Below are 24,696 nucleotides of genomic sequence, written 5' to 3'. Positions count from 1 at the left end.
GAGATGAAGAATTTTGCAGATAATCAAAAGGACTTATCCAGATTGGACCTGATGTAAGTGGATCAGGCTTTAAAAAGAATGGGCTCAGAGATTCAAAGCAGCTGAGATATTACCTGCCATCTTGTGGAGGCCACGTGGCAAGAAGTGGTGTGCAGCATCTGGGAGCTGAGGACCTCAGTCCTTCCATCATAAGGAACTGAACTTTGCCAGATACCAGTGAACCCGGAAGAGGACCCTGAGTCTTAGATGAGATTGCATCCCAGCCGACACCTTGATTTCAGCCTCGTGACACTGAGTGGAGACCCCACTAACCCATACCCAGACCCCAGACCCCTGGGAACTGTGAGATAAATTTGTGTTACATGCTAAATTTGTGGTAATTTGTTATGTAGCAATAGGAAAGTAATACAGTTGAACTGGAATCAAGGATTATAACTTTGCAAGGATTGTATGGGTAGAAGTCGCTACACATAACAGGCTGAATCAGATGTGTTCAGGGTCCAGTGTGGGAGCACATGATGACAGGGGATCGGAGTGAGCAGCCCAGCAGCCAGAATAACCTGTGCTTTCCCTTCCCTGCACCCTCACCATCTGAGCAGGTGCCTTTTCACACAGGGCCCCATGCAGGTGAGCAGGGGTGGAAGGGGGTAGACAGGTAGGGACCTAGAAAAGTGGGTGTGCACATCTGTATTAACCAACAAGCTGTTTCTCACGCAAACATTATTTCTCTGGTTCTTTCTCTAGTGAATGTAGCAATGTATTGAGAGTTTTTTGTTTTGCTCTGTTTTGTTTACAAATGCGTAATGTCATAGATCCACCTTTGCAATGTCATCCAAAGTAGTTTTACTGTCTAAAAATTCCCTTTGCTCCATCTACTCATCTCTCTTTCCTCCCCATCACCCAAACCTCTGGTAACCACTGATTTTTTTATTGTCTCTGTAGTTTACCTTTTCCAAATGTCATGTACTTGGAGTTAGACAGCATGTGGCCTTTTCAGATCGACTTCTTTCACTAAGCAGTATGCATTTTAGATTCCGTCCTGTCTTTTCATGGCCTGATAGCTCATTTCTTTTCAGTGCTGAATAATATTCCATTATCTGGATATACCACAGTTTATCCATTCACCTACTGAAGAACATCTCTGTGGCTGCCACGTTTGGGCAATTATGAATAAAGCTGCTGTGGACATCCATGTGGAGGTTTTTGTGTAGACATAGGGTTTCAACTCATTTGGGTAAATATACCGAGGAGCGCAATTGCTGGAGTGTATGGTAGACTATGTTTAGCTTTGTAAGAAACCCCCAAATTGTCTTCCACAGAGGCTGTACCATTTTTATTCTCATGAACAATGAATGAGAGTTCTTGTTGCTGTACATCCTTGTCAGCATTTGGTGTTGTCGGTTTTCTCGATTTTAGCCATCCTAATAGGTATGTGATGATATCTCGTTGTTTTCATTTGCAATTCCCTGATGACATATGATGTTGAGCGTCTTTTCATGTACTTATTTACCATTCATATATCTTCTTTGGTGAGATGTCTGTTCGCATCTTTTGCCTATTTTTTAATTGGGTTCTTATTATTGAGGGTTTTTTTTAAAATAAATTTATTTATTTATTTTTATTTTTGGCTGCGTCGGGTCTTTGTTGCTGCACGTGGGCTTTTCTCTAGTTGCAGCGAGCAGGGGCTACTCTTTGTTGCGGTGCATGGACTTCTCATTGGGTGGCTTCCCTTGTTGCAGAGCACAGGCTCCAGGCACGTGGGCTTCAGTAGTTGTGGCACTCAGGCTCAGTAGTTGTGGCTCACGGGCTCTAGAGTGCAGGCTCAGTAGTTGTGGTACACGGGCTTAGTTGCTCCGTGGCATGTGGGATCTTCCCAGACCAAGACTCGAACCCGTGTCCCCTGCATTGGCAGGTGGATTCTTAACCCCTGCGCCACCAGGGAAGTCCTTATTGTTGAGTTTTAAGAGCTCTTTGTATATTTCAGATACAGGTCCTTTATCAGAGAGATAATGTGATTTTCAAATATTTTCTCCCAGTCTGCAGCTTGTCTTTCCATTTTCTTGACAGTGTCTTTTTCAGAACAGAAGATTTTGTTTTTGCTTTATTTCTTTTTTTAAGCCACTCTAGGGGTGGCCGGCACCAGCAGCAAGTTCCACCACTGCTGCTGGTATGAGCTACTCAAGGCACCAACCAGCCATCTTGAGAGCCCCAGAAGTTTTCATTTTAATAAAGTCCAGTTTATCAGTTTTGTCCTTGCATTGTGTATTTGGTATTGTATCTAAAAATCATCACCAAATCCAAGGTCACCTAGATTTCCTCTTATGTTATCTTCTAGAAATATTATAGTTTGGCATTTTACATTTAGATCTGTGATCATTTTGGTTAATTTTTGTGAAAGATATAAGGTCAGTGTCTAGATTTATTTTTTTTCATGTGGATATCTTTTTGTTCCAGTACCATCTGTTGAAAAGACTGTCCTTTCTCCATTGAATTGTCTTTGCTCCTTCATAAAAGAACAGTTGACTATATTTGTGTGCATCTATTTCTGGGCTCTGTATTCTGCTCCATTATCTATTTGTCTGTTTCTTCACCAATACCATACTGTCTTGATTATGGCTGCTTTATAGTAAATCTTGAAGCTGTGAAATGTCAGGTCTCTGACTTCATTTTTCTTCAGTGCTGCATTGGCTGCTCTGAGTCTTTTCACCTTCCCTATAAATTTTAGAATCTATTTGTCACTGTCGCACCAAAAAAAATAACTTGCTGGAATTTTGACTGAAGTTGTATTGAATCCATAGATCAAGTTGGGAAGTGCTGACGTCTTAACAGTGTTGAGTATTCCTATGCATGAAATTGGAATATCTCTCCATTTATTTAGATGTTGATTTCTTTCATCAGTTTTGCAGTTTTCTTCTTGCAGTTCTTGTACATATATTGTTAGACTTATTCTTAAGTACTTCTTTTTTTGGTGCTAATGTAAATGGTATTTTGTTTTTAATTTTAAATCCCAATTATTCATTGCTGCTGTATAGGAAAGGAATTGACTTTTGTATATTAACCTTATATCCTGCAACATTGCTATAATCATTGATTAGTTCCAGGGTTTTGGAGTTTTTTGGTTGATTCTCTGGCATTTTCCACATAGACAAGCATGCCATCTTTGATTAAAGACAGTTTTATTTCTCTTTTAATCGATGTCTTGTATTTCCTTTTTCTGTCTTATTGTATTAGTTAGGACTTCTAGTACAGTGTTGAGTAGTAGTGGTGAGAAGGGACATTCTTGCCTTGTTCTTGATGTTATAGGGAAAGAATCTTGTTCTTCCCCATTAAGCATAATGTTAGCTGTAGGTTTTTTGTAGATGTTCTTTATCAAGTTGAAGAAGTTCCCTTCTGTTCCAGGTCTGAGAGTTTTTTATCATGAATGAATGTTGACTTTTTCTTATGCTTTTTCTATACCTAATGATAATGATCATCTGATTTTTCTTCTTTAGCCTGTTGTGATAGATTTCATTCATTAATTTTCAAATGTTGAATCAGCCTTCCATGCCTGGGATAAAATTCATTTGGTCATGGTGTATAATTTTTTTATACATTGATGGAGTCAGCTTGCAAATATTTTGTTAAGGATTTTTGCATCTATGTTCATGAGAGATACTGATCTGTAGTTTTCCTTTCTTCTGATGTCTTTGTTTTGGGTATAAAGGTAATGCTAGCTTTATAAAATGAGTTAGGAAGTATTCCCTCTGCTTCTGTCCTCTGAAAGAGATTGTAGAGAATTGGCAGTATAATTTCTTCTTGAAATATTCAGTAGAATTCACCAGTGAACCCAACTGGACCTGGTGCTTTGTTTTGGAAGATTATTATTGATTCAGTTTCCTTAACATACATGGTTCTACTCATATTACCTACATCTGTTTGTGTGAGATTTGATAGATTGTATCCTTCAAGAAATTGGTCCATTTCATCTAAGTTAAGAAATTTGTGAACGTAGAGTTCTTATTACTCCTTTATTATCCTTTTAATGTCCATGGGATCAATAATGATAGTCTCTTATTTCTAATATCTGTGTCTTCTCTCTTTTTTTCTTGGTTAGCCTGGTGTTATAGACTGAATTTGTTTGTGTCCCCAAAATTTATATGTTGAAGCCCCAGTTCCCAAGTGACTATATTTATAGATAAGATCTGTGAAGAGGCGATAAAAAGTTAAATGAAGTCATAAGGGTGAGGCCCTAATCCTGTAGAGGTGGTGCCCTTGTAAGAAGAGGAAGAGACACCAGAGCTCTTCCTTCTGTGCTATGTGAGGACACAGAAGGGGGCCAATCTGCAAGTCTCACCAGGGACCAAATCAGTCAGCACCTTGACCTTGGACTTCCCTGCCTCCAGAATTATGAAAAATAAATTCCTGTTGTTTAACACAGTTTGTGGTATTTTGTTATGGCAGCCTGAGCAGACAAATACATCTGACTAGAGGTTTATCCATTTTGGTTTGTTGTTTTGTTTCTTTTTTAAATAACCAGCTTTTTGCTTTGTTGATTTTCTTTTTTGTTCTCTTGTTTTCAATTTCATTGGTTTCTGCTCTAAATTTTATTATTTCTCCTGCTTGCTTTGGATTTAACTTGCTCTTTTTTCTTGTTTCCTAGGGTAGAAGCTTTGATTATTTATTTTAGATCTTCTAAAACATGCATTTAATGTTATAAATTTCCCTGTAAGCACTGTTTTCACTGCATCTCATAAATTTTGATAAATTGTATTTTCATTTTCGTTCAATTCAAAATATTTTAAAATTTCTGTTAAGACTTCTTCTTGACCAGTGTGTTATCTAGAAGTGTGTTGTTTAATCTCCAAATATTTTTAGATTTCCTGTTATCTTTCTGTTATTGATCTTATTGTGATCTGAGAGGATACTTTCTATGACTTTTGTTCTTTTAACTTTGTTGAGGTGTGTTTTATGGCCCAGAATGTGGTTTATCTTGGCAAATGTTCCATGTGAGCTTGAGAATAATGTGTATTTTGCTGTTGTTGGATGAAGTGTCCTATATATGTCAGTTAGATCAAGTTGATTAATGGTGCTCTCCAGTTCAGCTGTATCCTTGCTGACTGTTTACCTGCTAGATACATCAGTTACTGGTATAGGTGAGTTGAAGTATTCAATTGTAAGAGTGGATTTATCTTTTTCTTCTTGCAGTTCTACCAGTTTTTGCTTATGTATTTTGATGCTCTGTTGTTGCATACATACACATTAAGGATTTCTATGATATTCCTAGGTGTGCTGTTTTGGGTGTTTATCCTGCTTGGTGTTCTCTGAACTTCCCGGATCTGTGGTTTGGAAAATTCTCAGCCATTATTTCTTCAGATATTCCTTCTGCTCCTTTCTCTCTTTTTTCTTCTAGTATTCCCATTACTTTTGTAAGTTTTGTAAGAGATTTCCAAACTGTCTACCAAAGTGGCTGTAGCATTTTGCATTCTTACCAGCAATGAATGGGAGTTCTTGTCGCTCCACATCCTCACCACCATTTGGTGTTATCAGTGTTCTGGATTTGGGCCATTCTTAGCATCGTGCAGTGGTATTTCATTGTTTCATGTATGTATGTATGTATGTCTGGCTGTGCTATGTGGCTTGTGGGATCTTAGTTCCCCGACCAGGGATCGAACCCATGCCTCCTGCAGTGGAAGCGTGGAGTCTTAACCACCAGACCACCAGGGATTTCCCCTCATTGTTGTTTTAATTTGCATTTCCCTGATGACATAGGATGTGGAACATCGTTACATATGCTTATTGACTGTACGTACATCTTCTTTGGTGAGATCTCTCTTAAGGTCTTTGGCCCAGTTTTAGTTGAGCTGTTATTTTTCTTATTGTTGAATTTTAAGAGTTCTTTATATATTTTGGATAACAGTCCTTTATCAAACGTGTCTTTTGCAAATATTTTCTCCCAGTATGTGGGTTGTCTTCTCATTCTCTTGGCGTTATCTTCTGTAGAGTATGAGTTTTTCCTTTTAATCAAGTCCAGCTTATCAACTAATTCTTTCACGGATCCATGCCTTTCGTGTTGTATCTAAAAAGTCATCGCCATATCCAAAGTCATTTAGGTTTTCTCTTATGTTATCTTTTAGGAGTTTCATAGTTTTGTGTTTTACGTTTAGAACTGTGAACCGTTTTGAGTAAATTTTTGTGAAGGGTATAATGTCTGTGTTTGGATTCTTTTTTTTTTTTGCATGTGGATGTCCACTTGTTACAGCATGTTGATGAAAAGTTAACTTTTGTGGGGGTGGTTATCTTTCATTTGAAGATTTTTTTTATTGAGATATAATTGACATATAACTTTATATTAGTCTCAGGTGTACAACATAATGATTTGATATTGGTGTACATTGCAAAATGATCATCACAGTAAGGCTAGTAACATCCAACACCACACAGTTAAAATTTTTTTTATTGTGAAAATTTTAAGGATTTACTCTCTTAACAGCCTTCAAATATATACTACAATATTATTAACTATAGTCACCATGCTCTATGTTACATCCCCAGAACTTATTTTATAGCTGGAAGTTTGTACACTGTACTGCCTTCACCCATTTGGCCTCCTCCCACCCTTTGCCCACCTCTGGCAACCACCAAACCACCAATCTGTTTTCTGTATCTATTAATTGAGGTTTTTTTTAGATTCTACATATAAGTGAGATCATACAGCATTTGTCTTTCCCTGACTGATTTATTTCACTTAGCATAATGCCCTCAAAGTCCATCCATGTTGTCACAAATTGCAGGATTTCCTTCTTTTTTATGGCTGAATAATATTCCATTGTAAATATATAGCACAATTTCTTTATCCACTCATCCATCACTGGACACTTAGGTTGCTTCCATGTCTTGACTATTGCAAATGATGCTTCAGTGAACCTGGGGGTGTGTATATCTCTTCAAGTTAGTGTTTTCATTTCCTTCAGATAAATACCCAGAACTGGAATTGCTGGCTCATATGGTAGTTCTATTTTTAATTTTTTGAGGAACCTCCATACTGTTTTCCATAGTGGCTGCACCAATTTACATTCCCACCAACAGTGCACAAGCGTTCCCTTTTCTCTCCCTTTTCTCCTTGCCAACACTTGTTATTTCTTTTCTTTTCTTTTTTTTTTGTGGTATGCGGGCCTCTCACTGTTGTGGCCTCTCCCGTTGCGGAGCACAGGCTCCAGACATGCAGGCTCAGTGGCCATGGGTCACGGGCCCAGCCACTCCGTGGCATGTGGAATCTTCCCAGACCGGGGCACGAACCCGTGTCCCCTGCATCAGCAGGTGGACTCTCAACCACTGCGCCACCAGGGAAGCCCTTCTTTTCTTTTTGATGATAGCAGTTTTAACGTGTAAGATGATATCTCATTGTGGTTTTTATTGCATTTCCCTGATGATCAGTGATGTTGAGAACTTTTTCTTGTACTTGTTGGCTATCTGTATATCTTCTTTGGAAGGATGTCTATTCAGATCCTCTGCCCATTTTTAATCAGATTGTTTGGGTTTTTTGCTGTTAAGTTGTATGAGTTCTTTATATATTTTGGATATTGACCCCTTATCAGACATGATATGCACATATTTTCTCCCATTCAGTAGGTTGCCTTTGTATTTTGTTGCTGACTTCCTTTGCTGTGTAGGATTTTTTTAGTTTGATATCGTCCCACTTGTCTATTTTTGCTTTTGTTGCCTGTGCTTTTGGTGTCATATCCAAGATATCTTTGCTAAGACCAGTATCAGGTAGCTTTTCTCCTGTGTTTTCTTCTAGGAGTTCTGTAGCTTCAGGTCTTACATTTAAATCTTTAATCCATTTTGAGTTGATTTTTGTATGGTGTAATATAAGGGTCCAACTTTGTTCTTTTGCATGTAGCTATCCAGTTTTCCAACACCATTTGTGGAAGAGGTTGTCTTTTCCCCACAGTGTATTTTCTCCATCGTGACACTCTTGTCGAAGATCATTTGGCTGTATGTGCATGGCTTTATTCTGTTCCATTTGTCTATGTCTGTATTTATGCCAGTACCATGCTGTTTTGATTACTGTAGCTTTGTAATATGTTATAAAACAAGAAAATGAGTCCTCCTGCTTTGTTCTTTTTTCTCAATATTATTTTGGCTATTCAGAGTCCTTTGTGATTCCAAATGAATTTTAGGATTGTTTGCTATTTTTCTGTAAAAAATGCCACTGGGAGGTTGAGGGATTGCATTGAATCTGTAGATCATGTTGGGAAGTATATACATTTTAACAGCATTAAGTCTTCAAACCCATGAACACAAGTTGTCTTTCCATTTATTTGTGTTTAATTTCTTTCAACAGTGTTTTGTAGTTTTCAATGTGCAACTTGCCTCCTTGGTTAAGTTTATTTTTAAGTATTTTGTTCTTGTTTTTTTTTTTTTTTAACAACATAACAGTAGTAACAGTTTTTAAAAAAATATTTATTTATTTATTTGACTGCGTTGGGTCTTAGTTGTGACATGCGGGATCTTTAGTTGCGACATGCAGGATCTAGTTCTCTGACCAGGGATCGAACCCGGGGCCCCCTGCATTGGGAGCACGGAGTCTTAACTGCTGGACCACAAGGGAAGTCCCTATTTTGTTCTTTTATGCTATTATAAATGGGATTATTTTCTTAATTTCCCCTTTAGATTGTTCATTGTATAGAAATGCAACTGATTTTTTGTGTGTTGACTTTGTATCCTGCAACTCTACTGAATCATCATACTATAAATGTGTTTTAAAGCCATGGGCCCTGAGAGGACCGTTAGGAAGTAAGCATACATAGGAAAGCAGCCCAAGGCCTGACTCCACAGTCAAGGTCAGGAAGATCAGAAGGAACCAGAAAAGGAGTCTGGGAGGAGTCTGCGGTGAAGAGTGAGGAGAACTGAGGGCCAGGCTTGTGCTATAGATGCCAAGTAGAGTGTTTTAAGTGGGGTTTAGAGAGATTAAATAACCTTCCTAGGGCACACAGCTGGCTGGAGGTGCAGGTGACGTCCAGCCTGGAGGGCACATGCCAGAATTCATGCTCCTAATTTCTGCGCTCTGCCATGCAAATCACAACCATGACGGTGGTGGTGTTCCCTTCAGTAGCACCAACTCTGTGCCAGATACTGTTGTGAGAGCTTTATTTGTAATAACCCATTTATTCCTATCACCATCGTCATTTTATAGAGGCGGAAACTGAGAAACAGAGAGGTTGTTCAGAGTCACAAAGTGGCTCAGTGTGCTTTGAACTCAGCCGTCTGGGTCCAGAGTCTGCATTCTTAACTGTCTGCCAGTTATTCTCTCCACTGCCTACGTAACTGGAGTGTCATCAAGGGTAATATTTCATAAGGTTGAATAAGGAAGCTCAAGAAACAAGTAGATTCTTTAATTAGAAAAAGAAAAGAAAACCAAGCAGCGGCAGTTTGACCTTTGGCTCTGTGCGTATTGATTTTTGTGCCTTCCAGCCTCAAATAAGCTGATGAAGTGCTATGTACCTTTCTTCCAGCTTGAACAAAGTACTTGCCGAGTTGCTTTGTTCTTTCTCCCCCTGGAGCATGCCTGAAAGCTAAATCTAATACTGCCTTTTAAGTTAAGTCAAATGAAAGCCTTGGTTTCTCAAGGTCCTAAAAATGCGATCACATAGATTGAATCTCATCCAGTGATTTTAATTTAGCCCCTCTCAGAAATTAAATATAGGAAGGAAATTCTTGCATCTGAGAAAGACTTGCTGGTGGAAATCATGTTGCCTGGAGTAATAGGTTACAACCAAATTCTTTGGAATTTACCCAGCGTTCACTTTTAGAGGAGCTGGAAGCACACTGATAAATGCAGTGTTCCTTCTGATGTGATGGCACCTTCAGATAGCTGTTCTCAGTTGTTTTTTTCTTCACTGTCGCTTGTTTTTCCTGGACATGACCTCTGCCCCTCAGTACAGGTGCTCCCCTGAGCTTTTTCTTGCCACTCCACATATTCTGCCTTTTGTTCTCAAAGTAAGGCTGTGCAATACACTTCTGGAAAAAATAACCCCGTGCCGGGGTGGGGGTGGGGTGCACAGTGCATCCCCTTCACGTTCAACCTGGCACTTCATTCTCCAGTCTTGCCTGTGCCTCTCCTGTTAGCTCATCTGTTTTGATCTGAAAAATCTGAGACTTTTCTTATGTTTGTTTTGGTTTAAATTTTTAAAGTCCATAACCAGGTTTTCAAGAGGGCAATAATCCTGAGACGTGATTGTCAGCAGAGTAGGCAGTAATTACAGCCATTATCACCTGGTGTGTATACAGATGTTAAAAGAACTCTCCATTGGCCAGCCTCAGCCTGGTGTCCCACCTTTGCCAGCCATCTCATCACAGGCTGCTGGCCTCAGTCAGAAGAGGTGACCTGGAGCGAAGGCAGTGTGGGGAATGCTGAGAAGCACTTGCAAAGGTTACAAAAGAGCTGCTATCACCAGCAAGACAGGTCTGCTGATGAAAATTTCCTCCATTTTTGTTTGCTTACTTATTCCAGTTCTTAAATGCTTATATGTATATTCAGGTTTTCATGTATTTTGAGTCAGTTTTGAAAATCTATAGTGTACTAGAAAGAGATCCATTTTCTAAGTTTTCAAATTTGTGGGCATATTTTATATTTTAGAATTTCTACTGTGTCAATAATTATGTCCCCTTTTTTCTTTGCTCTTTTTTGGAATGACTTATATATATATAAAATATATGAGTTTCAGGAAGAAACCTAAAGAGGATTTACATTTGGTCCCGGCAGCGTCTCGGGCAGAAGCAGTCCTGGGTTACTTTCATCCAGGTCTGAGGATTGAGATGGGTTGAAGCCAGGTTTTGGTCCCTCTGAGGGCCAGACTGTATCTGTTTCACCCTTATCTGTAGGAAGTAGCCCTATGAGTTTCCAGTTCCAAGTGTGGATGATTTATTAGGGTTCCCCTTCCTTGGTGGACCTGGACTTGAGTTTTTATTCTCTTGCTTTCTGAGGTCATCCAAAGCTCCACTCAGCTTCTCACACTTATTAGCTACCTTTTCAGAAATTGGCACATGCCCTTCAAAGAAAAGGTGCCCCCAAATGTTAGGCTCATCTCTCTGAATTTCCTTTTTCTCTAGATTTTGATCCTGTAGTTTTTTCTACTTTATCTCTCTAATGTTATCAAAGACATATTTATATATATATATTTGGTCTTAATGCAAGGATTAGCTTGCATTACCAACAAGAAGCTGAACTCCTTATCTTAGGTACTTTTTAAGATAAGTGTTATTACTGAAAGATAGCATGCATGCAGAAAAGTGAACAAATCTTGAATATGCTGCTCGACTATGACAGGTGAATACGTGGTCACCCCGCCCAGGCAAGAAACAGCATGAGCACCCAAGCCTCCCCCTCCCTTCCCCACCATGTCCCCTGCTCCCGTCTCCCTCACAGTTACTTCTGCTCGACCGCTGCTTCCTTTCTGAAGACCTAGGAAACCAGATCTCATTTGGCCGCTTTCACTTTTAATTATGAAACGCATAGTTTTGGCCGCGTCATTTCTAATTTGGTTTGCCCTTTACCTTTTAAATCTGTTCCTGGAACGGCTTTCTCCCCTTACATGTCATCTTTCTTCCCTTGTGACGAGCCCTCTCGAGTCTGTTAACAATTTGTCCCTTCAGATTGTACACAATACTTTCTTGTTTTCCTGTGTGTGATTTCTAGAAAGCCTTCCAAACTGATGACCATGTGCTGACACGTAGAATATGCTATTTCAGGATGTGGTTGTGTTTTATACACATTTATGAACAATTATCCAGAATATGAACCTGTTGCCTTATTTTATTTCTCGTATCAGGCTAGCCCTGCCCCTGATTTCCTTTCTTGATCTAGAAACGATCACAAGAAACAAATCAGGAATTGTTTGGTTTGGAATGTTCTCTTGATCTCTCCTTGCTCTAGACATATTGTGAAATTGCAGGAACAATGGCAGAGCCATGACCTATTGTGACTGATCTTGGATCTCCTTTTGGCCGGTGTCACCATTGACTAATCGAACTTGACTTCTCAGTTCTCATTTATCACCTTCATCAGATTCACTTTTTCAGCACAAGCACCGGGTACAGTGGCTGGCATATGTTGGCATCTGATAATTAATTAGTTCATGGTGATCTGATGTGATGGTTCCGGAAGTCAGGATTCAGGGATGTCCATGAGGTGAGACAGGAATGGCCAACCTTTTTTTTAAGTTAGAAATGAACTTGGCTTCTGTCTCTCCCACTTCTGACTCTTTTGGCAGTTTGGTAGATTTAATTTCTAGCATCGAAAAATCAAAATCCTGACAAAATGGGTGTTTTATTTTAGTTGGTCCTTTTCATTGAGAAATGGTGGGTATCATGCCGTGTAAGCATAGCTTGTGCTTCACATCAGCATGTAAGGTCCCCAGTGAGGCCCCAGAACTCAGAGTTCACCCAGGAAATAATCATCCAAATGGGTGTGATAAGTTTTCCTTAAAAATGGGATACCTTCCAGAAACAAGGTAATCAGAGCTGAAAATGTATCATAAAGGAAAACCCTAGTCTGAGCAGCTGTGGGGGACTCTCTGAAGCCAGGATGTGTGAGCAGCGGGAACGAGGTCTGCCTGCAGCAGGAACGGAATGCCAGAGGCAGAACTGGGTAGTTGTGTGTTCATCGCCACTCTGGGGAGAGAAGCGCTGAGTCCAGGGCTGGACAGCTCTGAAGATGTCTGGGGTGGGACAGTGGTGTTTTCCACACTCCACCTTGACCTACCTGAAATCTTTAATATCTCTTTAGGGATAGGCTTGGGTTGTTCTATAACCTTAATATGGTAATATTTGTAACAGTGCTAAGAACCTCTGTCATCTTTGAGTGGGGAGGGGGGCAGCTGCCTGTTTCATGGCCCCAGAGCTCCCTCTCCTGTTGCTCTCCCAGCATGCCGACAAGGTGGCCTCTTACTCCCCTCCTCACTCCAAGTGGAAAGATGCTTTTTGCTGCCCTGATAGTCCCCGTTCAGCTCCATTCAGAGCTCACTTCCAGAGTTTGTCCTCAGGGCAGACAGGTTCGCACCCACTGCAGTCCCCTCTGCTCACCCTGAAGTGGACCTGGGGACCTCCTTCCAGGTGGGCTGCCCAACTTGGAGGTTCGCATGCTTGGGCCCAGCAGTGGGGCCTCTACCTCCACGGCTCTGACCGCACCATGTGGCCATGCCCTGCACAGTCCCTGGGGCCAGGGCAGCACCCACTGGCTCTACCCAGGCCCACACTTCACTGTGAGCCCTGTCCAAGTTGGGTGGACGACGATGGGGAGGGGTCCTCAGAGCAAAACTGGGATCTGTTTTCGGTCATCGGGTGGCAAACATCAACACTTCCCTCCTCTCTGTTTTGTTGCCGTTTTATTCCTCCTCTTTGGTTCCTCATGGCTCAGCTTCCCTGTTCTTAATCACCTTAACTGATATTTCCCACCTTTGAAGAACAGTCTTTGAGCCATTGATGATAGGCTTCTGGAAAAACCAAATTCATTTTAAGGTGGGATTAGAGAAGGCACATTGGAGCTTGAGACCTGAGTGGGAGGCTTCCCTTCAGGGGAGCTTTGCGGGGAGGGGGTGCAGGTAGGCCAAGCAGATAAGACAACCGAAAACCCAAAGGGAAGCAAAAAGTGAGCCCTTGATATGTTTTCTTGTACTTTTACAGTTGATCTCACCATTTTCAGTCTCTGCTGGGCCACTTACCTTAACCTCCAGGAGAGCCGTGAGGAGGAGTCCTGAACCCCCATCTTCTACGACTTCCAACTAATTCTAATTTTTTTCTCACTGCTCTCCCTCGTCAGGGTAATTTGTTTTAATTTGCTTGTCATTTTGATGGACTGAATGTGTGTCTAAATCTGCTGCTTAAAGCAATGCTAGACTAGTTTTCTCCACGGCAGTGATGCTCAGACATATTCCACTGGCAGTACCCTGCAGTGAGTAAAGTGGTCTTTCCCAAGTTTGTAGAAAATGAATCTTTGTAATTTTGAGAACTTTCTCAAAATCATTTCCCTAAAACTTTGGTACCTGCTATAGCTTGCCTACTGGGAGATAACAAAATGAGCGAGAGTGCCAAATGAATAAGGACGAAAAATATGGAAGCAGCTGATTTTGTTAGCTTTGACAGATTGGCTTTTTATCATGGATATATGTTTGATTTTTATATTGTATATATATATTCATTGTCCGCTTGTAAAAGTTTTTCAGATTTGTGTGATGAAACAAAGTACATTAGTACACTCTGGTGTTTTGCAGAAAGTTCTGTTAACTCCAGGTGTTCTGCCACCTTAAACACTGAAAAGCACTACTTTCCAGCACCATCGAATCCCTAAACGAATTTTTTATGGTATTGAATCATGGCACTGATGGTCCTTACTGATCAGCTGAAATACAGATTACAAGGACATATGCTGTCCATGGTTGTTCGGAGCATTATTACATCTGTAATCACGAGCACACTTGGAATTGCTTTCCACTGTTTTGAAAAGTGCACTTACCTGGAATTAGGGATGTGCTTGTCTGACATCCCCTGAACCCCGACACTGACTAGAGAAGCCTTTTCACCTGGTTCCCAGCGTCTACCCAGGAGGGCCAGTTAACTTGGATTGTTTCCCTGCTTGCATCCTGCCTGCCTCTCCTCCACAGTTAATCCATTTGTTCATTCACAATGATGATTTGGTATTGTCCACTTTCTTGTTTCTTCTTTTTGTCTTTGGCGTCGCTTAAGCAGCTTCTTGGGTGAGTGAGCATTGAATAATAAAGTGATTCAGCTTCTTCATGGTAATACAGTATTGCCTCTCTGAAGGGCCCGGCAGCAAGTGGGCACAGTCTTTTCCTGTAGTCCTGTGTTTGATTTCTACTGACTCCTACAGCAGAGGGCAAGCGTTAATAGCCAAGTGTTCAGTCTCTTTCCTGCAGGTCCCTCCCTGGGTGCTGCTGCTGCCATTTCAGTGGCATCATTGAAGTGGACGCAGAACACTGAGTCAGTGACTGCCCTGGACCCCACTCCCATTCATCAGACTTAATTGGCCTTGAAGGAGTCTCATATGTCCCTTCTAGGTGAGAAGCGACGTAAACACTAACTTATTTCAGGGTCTGAATGGTTCCTGAGCCTCAGCGACCCATCCACCACCCATCATGCCTTCTGGTCTCCCTCCAGCGGTGAAGCCACGCTGGCCCAGCCTGAGCCTCCTGGTCTCTTCTCCTACAGATGCACCCCTGCACACACACACACACACACACACACACAGACACACACACACACACGCGCGCGCGCGCACGCGCACGTACACATTTGGAGACAGACATGTACCAGCACGGCGAAAGTCTGATGTTTGGTTTTAGGGTCCTCCATCAGTCATTAAGCCCCAGCAAAGATGGTTCTACCCTGACGGTAAAAGATACCCCTTTACCAAAAGCACCTTCTCGCGTTTAATTATAGAACCAATGATGACGTCTAATAAAAAAAATTTTTTTTACTATGTTCATAGTATTTTTTAAACTTTTCCAAAATACATGGCCTGATTGTATTAAATTTTTGAAAGGCATCAGGTTGTCTGATAATGAGTCATTTACCCTGCATGTTCATTTTGGCAGCAGAGATTTAAAGCCCGGTCACTTTAGGTAACTGGCTCCATAAATCTGTTGTATGCACCTCAGATTGGAGAGCGCAGCCAGCACCCTAATGACGACACCCCTCTGGTGACATGTCAGGGACTTAACAGAAACCCAAGGAGCAAATGTTTCCAGCCTTCATCCTCCCAGCAGGGTGGATTTTTATCAACCTGGATGTTACGTTTGGGGCACACAGAGATTCTTGGCTACTAAGAACTCGTTCTGGGTTCAGGCGGGTTCTTTCTTTTGAAGGCTGGAGGGGAGCACCAGTCAGAAAGGGGGCCTTCCAGCGCCTCATTAAGGAACTTAAAATCAGGTGGTCAGGGAGAGGGAGTAGTTCTGAGAATTGAAGTGGGGCAGAATAAGGAGATCTGTTTGGAGGCCAGCGAGGGGGAAAAGGCAGGGGTTTTGCTTGTGCAGCCTCTGCTGCTTTAAATAAAGAGCATGCTCGCAGGCCCGGGTGCCCCGCACTGGCAAGCCCTCGATCCCAGCTGTCATCGCCCTCACACGGCCTCCAGGTGAAGAGAAGGAGCCCTTGTTTCCCGGGTGAAGAGAGGAGTCTTGTTCGTGACCCCTGGCCCGCGGCCGCCGCAGACCCCCGCCCCCGCCGCTGGCCTTTGTGCTGCCGCCCCCTCCTCCCCTCCCTCCGGCTTTGTGCTCCCTTCGAGTGCCCCCCCCCCGGAAGGGACCACCCAGGGGGTTGCACAATGGGGGCCGAGGTAGCCACCAAAACATAGGTTTCCTAAGACAGCCCATGAAAAGAAAAATACTGTTTAACTATGTACATGTTTGTCCTTTCTACGACCGTTTTGTGTGGCCAACAAAACCCCACGTCCAGACCCTGCCTCGGCCGCACCTACAGCTGTTCTGGCCACCGGGCGTCAGGCTTGGGATCCTTGCTCCCAGTTCCTGTTCCCAGGGTGCTAATTCTTCATGCCGGTTACGTTGACGCGTTTGGATTGATGGTCAGGAAGTTTGATAGCAAAGCAAACAAATTACGCTGGCCTGATGAAACTGTTTATCAGTCGTCCTCAGAGTTGGTGGCTTGGCGTGGCTCCTGGGTGAAATGTGTCTGTAAGACTACCCAACAAAAGCTGGCAGCCCAGAATTCAGTTCTCAATAGCCATTTACACCTCGGTAAAAGGATTAGCGCTGGCCGATTGCTACCCTGTTTAAATCTTAATTTGCATCTTTATGGAGGTAGGGCTTTCTTCGGGCCTCTCTGCTTCTGGGTTGTGTTTGTGTACCTGTGGGTGGGGTGTCACTAGAGGTTTTCTCTTATTGGCAAAGGTGCTAAATTGCTTCAGGAGGACCAGTAAACTACACAAATTGAATTAGCGGCTCGGGTTTTGACTGACAACAGTCGGCTTTGGTTCATTAGTTATATTTTGCAGCAGTTGTGGGCTTTGAGCATTAGGTACGTGAATGCATTCTGTTACTTCTGTTTAAGAACCTCATGGATCTTAGGAGAATTTTTAAATGTTCGTTGTAATCAACAAGTTTCCGTGGGAATTAAATGCAGAAAACAAGGCCTGGGATCTGATAAAATGATAGTTTTTAAATCATCTTTTCTATCCAGACCATGTGTTCTTAGTGAAAAGATCAAAGCCACTTATGTTTCAAAAGGAAGGTAGGACTGAAGCCGTGAGTTTCCAGGCGGGGTTTCTGCGACCTCCGGAATCGGGTGCAGACAGTCCATCTGGGTTGTCCCCTTGCCACCCTCACGTGTGGGTTATTCCTCAGTGACAGGCTCACCATCCACAGCCACCTCTGCGAGTGATGCCTGTTTGTTGTTGCTTGTTCTGAAATACAGTTTCCTCCCTAAAACTTCGTTCTGGATGTAACCAACTCCTTTCTGATTCTTCAGTTTCGTTAAAAAGACAGTAAACGTAATTCATAAAACTTTTAACAAGTAACACTATAATATGTAAATTAGGTAAGCAAACTTGTCACTACCTGGAGTCGGGGAACACACCATGCTGACTACTGTCTCCTGGAGAAAAGGAAGCCCAGAAGTCAAGCTCGCATCACTGCAGCTGAAGCGCATCTGTGCCGAGTCCCCCAAAAACAGCACCCACGGGCATGTGTGAAAGTCATATGCTACAGTTAAGGAAAAGTTTATTTTCTGTTTGCTAAGAAGTCATTTTCAGCTTGTGATACTGAAAGAAAAAGCATAACACCTTTTCTCCCTTACTTTACACAAAAAATTCTACCTTAATTTGAGTGCTCACATTAGCCTGACACGGAATTGCTTTCTTGTAAATTATGTCCTAAATTCTGTGTGACTGAAAAATGAAGCTTTCTTAGAAAGTAATTACTTTAAATTTAGCCAAAACCTTAGAAAGTAATTACTTTATGGACTTCCCTGGTGGCGCAGTGGTTAAGAATCCGCCTGCCAATGCGGGGAACACAGGTTCGAGCCCTGGTCCAGGAAGATCCCACATACCGCAGAGCAACTAAGCCCGTGTGCCACAACTACTGAGCCTGCGCTCTAGAGCCCGTGAGCCACAACTACTGAGCCCGTGTGCCACAACTACTGAAGCCTGTGCACCCTAGAGCCCATGCTCCACAACAAGAGAAGCCACCGCAGTGAGAAACCCACGCACCACAACAAAGAGTAGCCCCCACTCCCCGCAACTAGAGAAAGCCTGCGTGCAGCAATGAAGACCCAACGCAGCCAAAAGTAAATAAATATTTTTTTAAAAAAAAGTAATTACTTTAAATTTAGCCAAAAACTAATTTTATTTATTGTATACTTAACTATTATTGGATAAAATAAAATATTTTAAAGTGCTGTTTGTGTTTCTAGCAATTGCTTGTCATCCAGCAGGTTTGTCCACTTGCCGGACTTCACAGAAAACGACCGGATGGTAGGGCCCAGTGCCTTGGTGCCAGGCCACATATTCCCCCGGGGAGACTGGACATGGGCTGTCAGGCCATTGCCCTCCCAGCTGAAGTATTTTGGTAGGAATGCAAATAGAAGACATGAAACAAATTGGGGTCTTGAATTCTGAAATAGTATTTTCATAACACGTAGTCTTTAATCTTTAGCTCAGTACACTGTGTGAATTATTTAAGAGTTATTTTCAGCAAAGGATTGATGGATATTTTGCAAACTAAAGTCTATCCCATGGGGAGATAACTGCTAGAAATCTCAACACAGACCAACTCATCAAGGTTCGGAGTTAATCTGGCATCGGCCGTAGCTCCATGGGGACAGTGCTTGCGGCTGTCTAATTGATCACTGTCTTGTTGATCACTCCTTGCGGAGCCCTGGAAGCCCCAGACTGGTGTGACACCAACATGTAAAAACAGGCTGTGACAACAGGCGTGTCATGAATTCCCTAATCTGTTTTTAAATCTTGGCCTGTCATTCAACACACAGTGTCTTTAAGTGTGTCTTCAGCATCCTGTGAAATCACAAGTCCAGTTGCTGTTCTCAACAGGCTTCTGGTCATGTTGAGAAGACTTGGCAGACAGGGCATAACTGGAGAGCAGTACAGAGTAGGATGCTGTCTGCGTTGTGCTAGAGGAATTCAGGGATGAGAAAGATCCCTGCGAAGAAGGCAGTCGGAGAAGCTCCCAGACAGATGTGGGGAGAGCTGGTCTAAGCAGACCTGATGTTTGGACCAATCAGACTAGGAAAGAACGAAGGCGTTTGGCGTGTGATGGAGCACTGGCCCCACCGTGGTGGTATCGGGTTGCGGGGGTGGGCGCGGATGCTGGCATCAGGGAGCATTGTCTGTAGGGGGTTTATAACAATAATCAAACCGCTGATCAGCTTTCTCTTCTCATCTTTCCTGAGAATGGCAGAGATAAAATGCTCATCCCTGGAGGGAGGCTGCCCCCACCCCTCCTTAGCACAGCAGCATTAACCAGTGTCTGCCGAGTTCCCTGCTGTACTTGGGTTTGGGAGGAGGTGCGGAAGCCACAGCCCTTGCTAGGGGTTTACCACCTGGTCGGGAAGTGTGTCTAGAAGCATCGTAAGCTGTAGACCCCAAGCCTGCAGAGGGCCCCTGTTTGTCAAGCACAGTATTTAACTTTCTTTTGAATAGTTGCCCCATTTTAAAATTTGGGAGATGGCATATAAAAATAAAACTAGTAATTGTGAATTTCCAGCTTCTCGAAAACTGGAAAGATGGAGCCTCACTGAGACACACATTCCTCAGTGGAAGCCTAGGGTGACTGGCCGTTTGAGGTTGGCATGTGCCCCAGCTTTTAGCATCTTCAGCCCACCAGCCATGGGTGCTTGGGTCCTCCCGCACTGCGCTCACACCTGCATGCTCCTCCCCGGCCACCCAGAGCACAGGGTCAGTCCCCTGGCCAGTCTGTCCCTCACCAACCCCATAGAGGCACAGCTGCCAGGAAACCAGCCATGGCTCCAGAATCCACAAGGTTTATCTCTGTTGCCTCACCAGAGTTTTATACCGAATTTTATTTCCCTTTACTATTCCGTCACCACCAACTGCAGCCGCCACCTGGCCAGACTCATCTCCTTGCTGGTCCCCACACCTCTCTCATCCTGGCATTTCCCGTCGCCTTTGCCTTGTGGCTCCTTGGCTTCAGCTGTCATCTCTCCTCCATCTGCATCCTGCCCAGCAGAAGGTCCTCCTCCCACTTCCTGATTGTCTTCCCCTTGTGCGCTCCTTTACTGCTCTGAAATTGGCTTATCTTCCTCTTCGTAAGGGCAGGTCTTGATCTCCGGTGGCCTCAGCCTGCAGCGGCTTGAACAGGGTTTTGGTTCCCAGCCAGAGATTGAGGTCGGGTCACAGCAGTGAGAGTGCTGAATCCTAGCTACTAGACCAGTGGTCAGTGACAAGGCCCTGGCCCTTCAGCTTTGCAGAAAAGAATTCCCACAAAGACAGAAGGTAGTGAAACAAGTAAAGTGTTTATTAGGAGGAAAAAGGGTACAGTACGTGTGGACTTTCAGAGAGAGAGTTGTGCCCTTGTGGTAGTTTGAATCACTTATATGGGGCATTTCTTCCGGGTTTCTTTTGGCCAGTCATTTTGATTTGCCTGATTCTGAGTCCATATTTGGTATATCTCAGGGTCCCGCCATGTGCATGCGCATCTCTCAGCCAAGATGGATGCCAGCGAAGAGACCTACGGGTAGGTTGGCATCACTCCCCTTTTGACCTCCAGGGAGCTTTCTAGTTGGGCAGATCTCTTTGACTTCGAGAATGAGAAGTAAGTGGTCTTTTATCTGGGCAGGGCCCAGCCTCTTCTCTCGATTGTCCTGCTATTTTCATCTTGGAGTATCATCCACAGGGAACAAACTCCAGCTGTTTACCCTGTGGGGGGGCCCATCTATCTCCTGCCTCAGTCTCATTCTGTGAATTGGTTGGCGACAAGATAAAGCCTTCCAGGGAGAATCAGGACCCAGATTTTGCCTTAGGAAAAGCGGGTATCCATAGGTGCTGTAAGTCCCACTGGCCAGGAGTCCAGGAGGTGTGGGGCAGCAGAGCTCAGGATTGAAGGACCCAACAGGGTCTGGCCCATAGGGATGAAGACTCCAGGCTTAGCGTTTAGACAGGAGCTCGGGACTTGGCAAGGAGCTGTAGTGCCGACAGGGTGGTCCGGAGTCGAGAACAGGGCTTGAATCTGGGGGCCCATTTCTATTTCCTGCCCAGGGTGGAAACCTGCTCCAGAGTGGGGGTGGGCCCGTACCTCCAGTGTACAGGAGGAGCAGGTCTTTTTCATCCTTGCATCATCGGGCGCATGGCCATTGCATAGATCTAGTAACTTAACCAACCTTTGCACTAATTACAAATTAGTAGTACTTTGCTAATGAACATTGGTTTATAAGTTGCTTCATTTTCCTTTTGGGGTATGTATTGAATCTTCCCAACTACACATGTGATCAGTTCCTTTAAAGGAGAAATACTGTTTTGTCTTTGATATCTTCTCCCATAGCTTTTTAGAATCATGCAAACAGACATTTTTTTTTAAAGGAAGTTACTACCCAATCTCTTTGGAGGCTGTTGTGGCCCTATGACAGACCTAACCTAAAACAGTGGCCAAATTGTTAACACTCCACCAGTCCCCCCGTGGACTGCAAATAGATGATGAGGGCTAAATCCCTCTTTCCACTCCTTCCTGTTCTTACTAAGAATAAAGAAAATGTTGCAGTGGGGTCTGAATGGAGAAATAATAGTCATTTTTCTACATTCAGAAATAGAGGATGTAACCTGTACTTCAGCCAGCAGTTTTCAGTTTCTTAGCAGTGACAATTTAAGTAAATTTCATGTGAGTTGAGGAGCTCTAACTTTGTTATGATTGACAATGTAAAATTAGCCTTTTCTGCTGTTAAGATTATCTGGCATTCCTATCAGTCAGGTGGCATGTGGAATGAGATTGCACAGCTGTGGATTTGAACATCATTAAAGTCTTCAAAGGGTTAAAAGCTACTTCCTCTGATGGATTTAAAACTGCCACATACACACAAACAAGTTTTTCAAACCACCCCATTTTACATCTTTGTCGAGAGACAGTCTGGTTGCTGCGTTTTTATGTCTAGATTGTATTACAGATATATTTCAATAAACCATGAGGAACCACCATAGATTCTAGAAGCTGGCCGTCTGTGCTTAAATAAACATCTCCTGCAGTACCTGTTTTATTTTATAGGCTGTGTAATCGCAGTGACATTCTGAGAAAAGACCTTGACGCCTGTGAAGCAGCTGTCCTTCACCAGATCCCCAGACTCTCCCCTGGGGGTGGCAGCAACGAAAAGCAAGTCAGGTATGACTGTCGTCAAGTTGCTGCTGTGGTGGGTCGGCCTTTGTTCCCAGATAAGGGTCTCGAAACGCTGGTCCACATGATCAGCACTGTGCTGGGCACTTGCAGCATCAATTTAACTGTGGCTTCACCATCTCCTTCTTTGTGAATGTATCTGTTTTTCATTGTTAATTGGATATATCTACTCAACCCCTGCCCATAGCAACATTTTTAGGCTTACTTGGGGGGAGGGAAGATGGGTAGGCTTTGTCTGACATGTTAGCGTACCTTGGTGAACGCCCAGGTTATCCAGCAAAGCCACCATCTAGAGGGATGTCCTTAGCAGGTCCAAACCCCAGATAGGTTCCTAAATTTCCAAGGTCATGCTAGTGATACAGACCCCTAAGTACGTTCCTGCACCAACAGCATCGACAAGCCCTGGGAGCTTGTTAGAAATGCACGTTCTCGGGTCCCACCCCAGATCCACTGAATCAGGAGTCTGGAGGTGGGGCCCAGCCATGCAGGGTTTGAATGAGTGTTAAACTCTGCTTCCTCAAGTTCGAGAGCAGCGCTCGGAGGATGTGCCTTAAATGGCTAGAAAGCTGGGGTGAGAGAGCGGGGGTTAATCATTTGCAGGGTGGTTGGTGCATACGAACCATGATTCTTGTACGTCCTTCCTAAATCAGATAGAAATCGATCCTTCCACCCACCTTCTCGGCACTCTAGGTGTCTTCTCGTGCATGGCCTCAGAAGCTTCGTGGCATCTGGGCTTCTTAATTGAATTCGCAAAATTACAGTTGTGTAGTATGTGTAATAGTTTGTCCAGTGCTGGCCCCTGGTAGGTGCTTGATTCATGGTACGTGAATGTTACCAGTGTCCTAACCCCGATTTTTATTCGGGGGACTGACTACGTTTCCTCTTTATGAAGTAGGTCCCCACCATTTTGCAGCAGAGAACAAATGACAGCTCAGGTGTGGTCAGCCATCTGAAAGGGCCTTGACTGGCCAGGAGAGCCAGAGGGGCTTCGGGTCTGGTTGTCTAACATCCGGCCTTGTCTTCTCTCCCTTCCACATGCCACACAGGCACTTTTATGTAATGATATAAACAGGAAGGATAACATGATTTTCAGAGTAGAATTCAGCATAAATCCAGTGTGTATTGGGTCCCATCAGGGCATGAGGAGAAGTCAGGGTAATGGCCTCTAAAAGGACCTTGTTACAAGAAAACTTGGCTAATCTCAGGGCTCCATTCCACAGACCACAAGGTGAGGTTCACAAGTCCTGAATGTGTTTACATTCCCTTCTGCATCATGCTGTGATCTCCAGACTACAGAGAATGCTAGACATGACCTTCCTGGATCAGTAGCTTTTCAACTTAACAGCAGTAAAGGGCAGTGCACGAAAATCCTCTTCCATGTTTTTTATCATGTGAAGTGACAAAAGGCAGTCTTTAAAATACCCTTTACAGGGGTGTGGAAGAAGCTGGCTGGGGAGGAGTCTGTGGTCATTTGGTGATTGTGTACTGTAAGGCTCTTCAGCTGGACCCCGGCTTCTTTCTCACTGCCTTGTGTGTCTGTTGATATACTACTTGGCATAAACCACAGTTGTGGTATGTCGCATAAAAAGCATATTATGCATTTATAATTCTCTTTGCAAACTGAGTTGTTAGACTAAATGATTCATCGTGTGACTCTCTTAACCTGGGCTGCCAAACTGTAACTGTGGGTGATAAGATATGATATCTCCATCAACTACACCAATGTTTGTTTTAGTTTCTCAACATGCATAAATAGAGCATTGGTTTCCATTATGAGAAGTTGCATTTTTACATGACTGTTGATCTACAGTTATGTATAAATCAGCCTTCCAGAAGAAATGATCCTTCTTTATGACCAACACAAATTTTAAAATTAATATCTGGAGCCTTCGGAACTGTTTCTTTGCCACAATCATTTTTTAAAGCCAGATAAAGAAGTCAGGAATGGTTCCATTATAATGTCACTGTTGTGTTCTGTTACAATTAGAATTACCCCGTGTCGTGAATGAGGATGCTGTTCACAGTGCACACTGATTGTCACTGGTTCCCTCTCTAGCCTCGGAAAAAGGCCCAGGTGTCTACCTGACCTTTGAGAGACAAGCAGTCAGGTCTTAGCTGCCAGTCCTTTCTCACAGGCTTTATTTCTTTATTTTTTTAATGCTCCTTATATTTTATTTTATTATTTTTAATTGGGGTGTAGTTGTTTTACAATGTTGTAGTAGTTTCTACTGCACAGCAAAGTGAAGTAACATTCCCTGTGCCATACAGCAGGCCCTCATTAGCTATCCATTCCTTACACATTAGTGTATATATGTTAATCCCAACCTCCCAGTTC

General features: G+C 43.1%; 1 protein-coding gene across 2 annotated transcripts in view; it reads left to right on the top strand.

The window, feature by feature from the left end:
* KIZ (kizuna centrosomal protein) overlaps nt 1-24,696 on the top strand; it is a 112,713-nt gene that overhangs the window by 45,719 nt on the left and 42,298 nt on the right. The window contains exon 7 of one of the 2 annotated variants that reach the window (XM_079899099.1): nt 22,236-22,349. The exons of the other annotated variant lie outside the window; for it this stretch is intronic. Within the exon in view, the coding sequence (XP_079755225.1) occupies nt 22,236-22,349 (114 nt within the window). The remainder of the gene's footprint in view (nt 1-22,235; nt 22,350-24,696) is intronic. 2 annotated transcript variants of the gene reach the window in all.

This window comes from Stenella coeruleoalba (assembly GCF_951394435.1).
Source record: "Stenella coeruleoalba genome assembly, chromosome: 15".
In the NCBI taxonomy this organism is placed as follows: domain Eukaryota; kingdom Metazoa; phylum Chordata; class Mammalia; order Artiodactyla; family Delphinidae; genus Stenella; species Stenella coeruleoalba.
The sequence above is the reverse complement of the archived record's forward strand: the minus strand, read 5'-3'. Positions and strand labels throughout refer to the sequence as shown.